We start from the raw sequence: 9,209 nt of genomic DNA, 5'->3' as shown, positions 1-9,209 counted from the left end.
TGCATGATTGGATTACTGCACTTAATCTACATGTCCCTGTTTGGAAAAACAATACACAGAGAAGTTTGCCACAATTCGTATGTATTTTAAAAGCATCTGAAAACCTGATGGCATGTAGGCCAAGTGAACAGGGCTGCAGGTGCATGTGTCATTGGGGACTTTAAAGATATGACTGATCTTTCATGGAGTGTAACTGGTAAGACTTATTTTTGTCAGAGAGACTGAGAAACACAAAAAGGAGAGCAGGTTCAAGTTTCTGCTGTCTGCCAGGTTCAGAGGGTTTAAGTTTCTGCTGTCCCTTGTTAAGTTGTAATGACTTTGGCAAGGCCATAATGGAGCATTTAAATTCCGATGATAGCTGGTTTCAGTTATAGCTAGTTAGTCAACAAGTTCCTTCACTCACCTACTATGCTCACCGCACATTGACACCAATGCATTCAAGTGCTGCTCCAGCCCCAATGAAATCCTTGTGATGCTTTCCATAAAAATGTGGCGATAATGTCACTTTTTATATATTCAATCCTCATAATTTTATACAGCAGTGCAATTAAGTCATATTGTGGGGATATTTGTTCAATATGGCTCTTGTAATCTGTACTATATAACTTGGACAGGAGGTGAATGTTTATGGGTTTATGCCACTGTCTGCCCACTCTTAGGGGGGGGGGCATGTACCTCTTTCTCGTGGCCGGAGCCAATGTTGAGCATGGCCATGGGGCTGTTGGGGGCGCTGTTTCCAGTCATGAGCTGCTCTGTGCGCATGTGTGGGGAGTGGTGGGGTGGGGGGGCCGACGCTGAACCACCTGTAGGTCCCATGTTCGGGGGAGGAGAAGGTGGCACCAGCCCTGCTACTGCATGCACCGTCTACGGACAGAGAAAGGATTGAATTGAATATTGAATATATTTCAAATTTCGAAAAAGAAAAAAGAAGCAATGATAAACAATAAAAAAAAAATATGAAAGAAGTGGACAGTTTTAATTGAATAATATTTACAAACGATGAAAAACCACAATTGGAAAGAAACTGTCTAACCCTTGCTTTACCTGTTCAAAAAGGGGTGAGAAGAAGAAGAATTTATTTAATCTCACCCCTTCTCCCTTAGTCATTCATCCATAATGAGAGAGAGAGAGAGAGAGAGAGAGAGAGCGAGAGAGAGAGAGAGAGAGAGAGAGAGAGGATGGGTACTGACAAAGAAAAAAGTATAGCAGTACTATTATGGACTGTTGGACAAACCAGACAAAACCAGAAAGACAGCCCATGTGCACATAGATAGATAGAGTCGATCTGATGAGAGAGAAAAAAAGAAAAAAAAAGAACATACGTACACAGATGGATAGAAGAGAGTTAAGGCATCCAGAAAGGAAGGGCTACCTGTTTGGTGGCATATGTGGTGGTGGTCAGGTATTCCTTCACCTGTTGCTTCAGAGACTGACGGATGTGGTAGCTCGTAGGATTCTCCAGGTGGGTCTGTACCTGTGATGGTACAGTAAAAAAGGGGCGGGATCAATTCTCATTCCATTGTTCATTTTGTCATTAGATTTGATTCTTTGTTGATCTGAAAGTGTAAGCCCGCTAAAAAAAAAAAAGCACATTGTTATGAGACTATTCCAGTATTTTAAGCACCTTAAAATATTATAATTATCCGTTGTAGTCTACTTGTTAAATAATCCCACATATTTGAAGAGAATTTTTCCCTATTTTGCAACGGCTCAAGTGCCACAAGAAAAACAATAACCCCCCTCCCCCCCCCTACTTAGTTCAATATGCATCCCTCAATAATAACACACCGGGTTGTGATTACATTTACATTGTAATCAAAGCATCCTGTTTTACTGTGTGTTGTAAGCCTATTAGCTCAGCATGGTTTTAAAAAAACTAGCATGTAAAAACACATCGCCCACAATACACGGAGCTTGTGCTTCTGATGTATAGCCCCCTTCATCCCTGTCACAGAAGACGGTGATGGCACTGGGGACATTAAGTCGTAGTAAAGCCTGCAGGAGTTAAAGCCCACACTAAATCCTCATGGTGTGGCCACACAGCAACGGGCTGGCCTCATTCCTTCACATCAAAGAGTACAAGCTCAGTAGAGAGCAGGCCCGGGGGGGTAGGGGGGAGGGGGGCATTACTACAGACAACTCCTCAGCCCCTTCAGAACCCCCCCCCCCCGTCTATGTTTTATAACCCAGAGTAGGAGGAATTCTATCAAATGAACCAGAAGTTTGAAATAAATAGCTGTTTCAAACCGTCTTGCTAATTTGTAAACAGAAAATCTTGTCACTGCATAAAAACACATGACTAGCTTAAAACATGCCAGACAAACATATTGATGGATAGGTGTGACAGGCTGGGAGCGACCGGTTGATTGACAGTTCCACTTTACCACCGAAAACTCTCGACACTGAGATTTCATAATCTCCCTCGCCACATTTGCGTGCACGTTTAAACTGTTGAAATTGCTTGTCACGGATCAACCCAGTGTATACGAACATTGCAGATTTACAGTTTGAAATACCATAAGGCAACACAAACATGCACATAATGGACTCCTATTGCACAAACCCCCGCGCACCGTCAAAAAGATAAGGACACACAGAAGCATCTTAGGCATCGGGCTAAACGTCCCCTCAACGTTATCTGTCCCCTGTCTGACGCACACTATCTACATCGCTCCTGTCTGTCCTATCGGCACAACATGTCAGACCTTTCTTATCTGCCTGTCTTCCTCCCCTTTCTGTCTCCTTTACTGCTTGCTGCTCCACCGCATTTTTCTCTCTGCGCCTTTTTTTCAAGTATGTCCCTGATGTTCCTATGTGTGGGTGGGCTGCTCGGTTTAGAAAACTGCCCTCAGACACTAACTACAGTTTGACGAAGTGATTACTGTATTATTATAAAAATCAATTGTTATATCATTTTTCAAGTCATTTATCAATTGACTTCTAAAGATGTCATCGTGGGCTATATAGAATGTTGTTGGCTGAGCAACTGATTTGCTAAGAATAATATGTACTTCCATTGATTATCATTACTTTATCATCAATCATTATTTGTTGCAGTCCTACTGACCTTGAGCACTTCCACAGGGACCGTCATGCTTTGGTAATGCTGGGGAGTGCTGATGGCTGGGGTGGGTGCAGGCGGCCCCGCCATGCATTGCTGCATGTATTGCAGCGCTGCATTCTGCTGCTGCTGCTGCTGCTGCTGTTGTTGCTGCTGCTGCCTCTCACGCTGCTCCTCTTGCTGCAGCTGGTCTCGCATCAGCTGGGGGGGAAATGAACACAGGCGCATACAAATCACAGGAATGCCCACTAAAGCATTCTGACCTTATGAACTGACTGACTGGGAACTATGATGAGGTGGCTGGTTTGCTTTTGTTTTTTTGCTTCTTTAAAAAAAAAAAGAGTGGTCATGAAGAGCTGGCAGCTTCTGAGCAGAGCACAACCAGTAACTCACACATCTATTAAACGTCCCCCAGGATGTTAGGTAAATGTAGTAAATATATAGTAATATCTGCAAAAGCCAAGTAGCGTGGTCAAATATATAAGTGGACAAACTGTTAGCTGTACTGTATATGTATACATTAAAAACACCCAAATCTCCAGTAGCCACTTGATTACACCACACTACAAACAAAACTATAAAATCCATAGCTAATGCTCGGCTTGAATGTGCTGCGTATTGGATGGTGGAGGATAGTAGTAGTTGGGTTGTACCTGCATGCGCAGCCCGATGCGTGAGGCCATAGCTGGGGGGCGAGGGGGCAGGGGAGGGCGAGCCGACGTCAAGGCACCGCAGTCCAGCCCGAGAGGTAGAAGAGGCTGTGTGGAGAAGAAGAAAAGAAAAAAAAAACAATGTGAAGAGACTGGGAAAGAATGGTTGAAATGAACAGAACGGGCAGGTGGACGTTAGATCTGATTGCTGCAAAGAGTCAATGATCTCTGACAGAAGTCTACAGGGATTCCTAAACAACAATAGCAGCTATCAAGAGCACAAGCAATGTAAACACTACTTTCTTCACTGACGGTCTCTCTTTGTAAAGAAGCCTGATTCAATGTGTAATTGATAATGTGTGCTAGGTGGAAAGAAAAGAGATGAAGAGGAGAAGAGGAAGTGGAAAATGTTGTGATAAAAAAAAATGTAATGTGTGAACCGAGTTGTGCCGTCTAACTTTATAATTCTCTTGTGTGTCAACTTCCTCTGTGTTTGTATTAAAGTGAGATGGATTCTCAACTGTACTCTAGGCATCTCTTCCTTGTTTAAAAGGTGCTACGAGAACTTTTTTAAATATTTTTGAAACTGTCTCAATTTTCGTCTGATGATCATAATTGACATGTAACAGCAAACGAGACCATCAGTGCAAAAAATGCTATATTTATATAGTTTTTCTGTATGCCTTTGTCATGGGTATGCTCACCCAGGAACTACAGCTGGCTATTAACAACACTACCGCTTTTGTCCAAAGGGGGTGCAAGAATGAATAAAAACTGAAAGTTACTCAGAGTACCTTTAAATACGTTGTTAATAATAGGAGAAGACAAATAATAAAATAAAATGTCATTCTAAATTAGCACAAAACTTTGGGTGATCAAAGGTGGGTAGTATTACAAAACGCAACTCCGGGCGAACATCTATACACTTTCATATTCTACATGGTTGGGCACTGGGATGAAGGAAGTTAAGAGGTAACGCTTTCTAGCACCCCAACTCTGTCCTTGGGGGGTTAAAAAGAAAGGGTTAATTGAGAGGTACTTCCTCGATGCTCATTTGAGAGGTCATGTGGGAGTCATGTGCTCTTGTTGTTCTTGGGTGATCATGTGAGCAGAAGGACGTTGGGGAACACCCATAAACCCTTCTACCACACCTCCTCCTCTTTTTCTCTCACGCAGACACACACACACACACACACACTCAAAAACATACATATGTGCACACACTCAGTGGGGAGTCCCAGGAACAATAGTTCCCCTTATGCAATGACTTGTGACAATCCCCTAAATGACTAGGCTCATCTGGACTCGCTTAGGTGTGTTTAAACCTATCAAGCACCATGTTACTGCTCTGTTCTAATGTATCTGTTGATGTTACTGCGTGTGAGACAACTAGATACAGAACAAAGTAGAGACAGGGACATCAGGGTCCAAACAAGCAATCAGAACACGATTCCTCCAGTCTCTCATCAGAAACACTGTCTCTATATGGTCATAAAGAGAGAAAGACAGAGAGAGAAAGACAGAGAGAGAGAAAGAGAGAAAAGCTCATTGTGCGTGAGGTACAATAAGAAGGGCAGCTCCTATTGAGGACTGAAGCCGCCTGTTGTCCGAAGTGTACATTTCAGCACCCGAGGGGGCACACACTGCCCGCTTTGTGCCCATTGGATGGCCTGCATGGAGAACACACACCCATGCAGAGAAACACATTGAAACACACACATTCCAACACAAACATGAACCAGAACTCAAGAACAGGCTGAATTTACACCAGCAGCTCCAAACTGCTCAAATTGACAAAAAAGAAAAATACACTCATATCCACTATAAAAAGTACAGAAGTACATCTGGACCTTTAGAGGCCAGCCCTCTTGTAGCAGTAGCAGTACTAATTGTCTTTTTCAAGGTGCTAACTTACACTGACACAGCAACATCTGTGTGCACACACATATACACACAGAGGTGGAATGTCGCGCAGTGTATTTATAGAGTCTGACCAATGGGGTGATTACATCTTCAAACTCAATCACCAAGGTAGGAATGCCTAAGGTCTAAGGAGAGATATGAACCACAGACTATAAAGCCTCATCAGAGAAATTTTCCATATAAATAAAAACAAACATTTTATGATTCAAGTCAAGTGGCAGCAGCATTTCATTCTTATTTTATAAACTCGACAATAACTCTGTCTCAGAATGTGTCTGGATCAAATGACTGTGTCACCCCTTTAGATACAGATGGTCCCATTCTGAAAAAACTATCAGCTGCAATGGTCAATATTTCAAATTGGTTAGCAAACTCCTCTCTGTGCCTAGATGTTGATAAAACTGTACGTATGTTCTTTTCAAAATCTGAAAATATTCAGACCCAGACGTGACAGTAGAAGGGAGAAGACTCTCAGTGGTCCATGAGTTCAAGTACCTGGGAATAATAATAGATTCGAAGCTTTTTCACATCACTGAAATCAAAATCCTTCCTCAAAATCTATAAAACACTGGTTACTGACCAATCAAATATGCGGCCATAATAATCTGGGATAGTGTGTTTGTCTTGTGTTTACTAGTTGTGTTTTCGTCTGCGTTTATGCTCCTAGTCTGTATGCTCCTTGTTTGTGCTTATGTGTTTTTGTCTGCATTTACGCTACGTGTCTATGTGTATGCTTCTTGTCTGTGCTCTTGGGCTTTTTGTCAGTGTTGAAATGCTATATGTTCATACACTTTTATCTGTGTCTGTATGCTACTTGTTTCATGTTTTTCACACACCACCAATCTGTTATGGGCTGGCATAATGGTTGTGTCATTTTACTTGTCTGTGCTGGTGTCATTTTGTTTTTGTGCCCATGTGTTTTGTAGTTTTTTTTAATGTTTTCTTTTAAGCCATCAACCTGCCATGGACTACAAGTTAAAATAAGCCTGCATGGCTAAATCTGGCACATTTACATGTTGAACGTTGGTGCTCATGTCTATTAATGTGCACTGTCCCTTCTAAAAAAATTAATCTAAAAATAAATTAAAAAGTCGGTGTAAGGTGGTAAGGGTAACAGAAATGGATAATACAGTACATGCAGCACAGGGCCGGGCTATAGCGGCCTTAGCGATAGACATTCTAGCCAGTGAGCCACCGGGGTGACCCAAATAAACATAACATTTACTGGACTTCCACCAAATAGAGCATACCCAAACTATATTATTTTCCACTGTACAGGTCCAATACCTAAGTTCCAGTAACTTTCCATGCTTAACCCAAAGCACTGAAGTCTATACTTTACTGGCTAATGTATCTGTCTACTGAACTATTGGATTTCAGCTCAATTTGCTACAGAGACATGTTTCAACACTTCTCCAATTTATCAATAACAGCTACTCCATGGCACAACATCAGCACTGAGACAGATGTGATGCTCAAAGAACAACACACAAAACTGAGACATATTGATGTTATTTGCCACACATGTGGCACTGGCACAACTTGATTCCGAGACAGAGGTGTGAATCCACTATGTGAAAGTTATAGTTTCAGGCAATGGACTGGCCAATGTTAATGTGAAAAGCTATCCGAAATCATCCAGCTCTGCTAAATTAAACTGCTTCCAACATCAGATGTTGACACTAAGTAACTTTACGATACTTGTGATGAATGTATCATTTTGCCTATACATATGTGACTCAGCCATGATACATAATATATACGTCCAGTAACACACACACACACGCACGCACGCACACACACACACACACACACACACACACACACACACGGTATCAGTTCCTGATATCATATGGTGACACACTGCTACCAGGCAGCATAATCTCCCACATGGGCCTTCCCATTGCCTGGCATCCACTGGGCTAAGCAGCAGGCATCTGTGACGCAGTAAGAGCACACAGCGGCCATTGTGTGTCGGACACTGTGATGTCACAGAACCTTCACTTCAAACACTGACAGGCAGTGGGAGGATGTATAGCGGAGGAAGCCGGGTCAGATGTCGACTCTGGATTGTGCCACCGATTATTCACATGCATAGATGCCAACATAAAGCACACAATACTCAGGTTTGCAAAACACACAATCTATTTAGCATGATGTGCACATTGTGATGACAGCTGTGGTTCCTTCCTATACAAATATACACAAAGTGCAACACATACACATTTATACACAAAAGTGCACACACACTTGGGGGCAGTATGGGGCAGTGCCAGTGCAGGGCTGCAACACGTGTGCTCAGAGACATGGTGATAATTTGTGGAGTGTGTATTTTTAGAATAGACTGTGCAATGCCAAGGAAGGCTTTCTAACATCCAACACACAGCAGTGGAGTGTTGAGTATTGCTCTTTCTCACAACAAAGCACCTGTGCATCCACGCGTATGCTGCCACAGCTGCTTCCAATAATCCAAAGATAATTTACAGACCTATAGCAAAACGGTGTTGAACATGCAGATGCAAAAATAAATGTTATAACAGCATTAGGATCACAGAAGCTCTGCACAGACTCTAAAAGTAGAAAGAAATATGTCAAGGGTACAGACAAATTAGAAATATGGTCCAACGTTACTCAAGACAGGTTGAAGATGTAAAACTTTAAGTCATTATTGGTAAATGAAAATGATAGTAATCATGTTGTAACCAGTGTATAACTATTGAAATTAATTAATTTGAAATATGAATTTAATAAAAGCAGAGCCTGGCTTCCTTTCCTACAGACACGCACACACCCTTTCCGCATTGAGCTATCTGTCTGCCTGCTCTAATGACCAAAATAACCCCCACTGCTCTCTGTTCTTCTTTTAAGGAGCACCCTGTTCCCCAGAGCTATGCTGGGTTTCTTGTTTTATGTATGTGCATATAAGTACGCGCATTTGTGCGCATGTCTTTGTAGGCAGGTGGGGTTTAGAGGCGGAAATGCACATAAAGGGTAAGTGTGCATGTGTATTACCGCTCTACAGCAGCTGTCAGCTTTTGAGACTCTTCCCAACATGTAAACAGACTTACGATATCAATATTCCTAAACCATCGCCACCACACACTCAATGAGTAAAGTTGGTAGGATTAAATGACAGGGCCGGCATGGCAAGCATGGGGACGGGGTCCTTACCCCTTCCTCTTTGGTCTCACACACACACACACACACACACACACACACACACACACACACACACACACACACACACACACACACACACACACACACACACACACACACACACACACACACACACACACACACACACACACACACACACACACACACACACACACACACACACACACACACACACACACACACACACACACACACACACACACACACACACACACACACACACACACACACACACACACACAGCTGTATCCCTTAGCAACATAGCACACCAAACCATTCTGCAAGGTCATGCAGACAGACAGACTCAGGCAGACGCACGGACAGTCGGATCACTTTTAAACACTCAGGAGTGGAATTCTGCTGGGTTAATTGTTGCCTTAGATATAAAAACCTTC

The 9,209-nt window shown here is 42.6% G+C and overlaps 1 protein-coding gene across 3 annotated transcripts in view; it reads right to left on the bottom strand.

Moving 5' to 3' along the window:
- The window catches only part of tfeb (transcription factor EB), a 33,667-nt gene that overhangs the window by 10,205 nt on the left and 14,253 nt on the right, over positions 1–9,209 (bottom strand). For all 3 annotated transcript variants that reach the window (XM_080026162.1, XM_080026163.1, XM_080026161.1), the window contains 4 exons: positions 3,715–3,819; positions 3,068–3,262; positions 1,373–1,474; positions 676–864 (listed from right to left, as the gene is read on the bottom strand). In XM_080026162.1, coding sequence (XP_079882288.1) covers positions 676–864; positions 1,373–1,474; positions 3,068–3,262; positions 3,715–3,744 — 516 coding nt within the window. In that variant the 5' untranslated portion in view covers positions 3,745–3,819. The remainder of the gene's footprint in view (positions 1–675; positions 865–1,372; positions 1,475–3,067; positions 3,263–3,714; positions 3,820–9,209) is intronic.

This window comes from Ammodytes marinus, assembly GCF_949987685.1.
Source record: "Ammodytes marinus genome assembly, chromosome: 4".
NCBI classification, from domain to species: domain Eukaryota; kingdom Metazoa; phylum Chordata; class Actinopteri; order Uranoscopiformes; family Ammodytidae; genus Ammodytes; species Ammodytes marinus.
The sequence above is the reverse complement of the archived record's forward strand: the minus strand, read 5'-3'. Positions and strand labels throughout refer to the sequence as shown.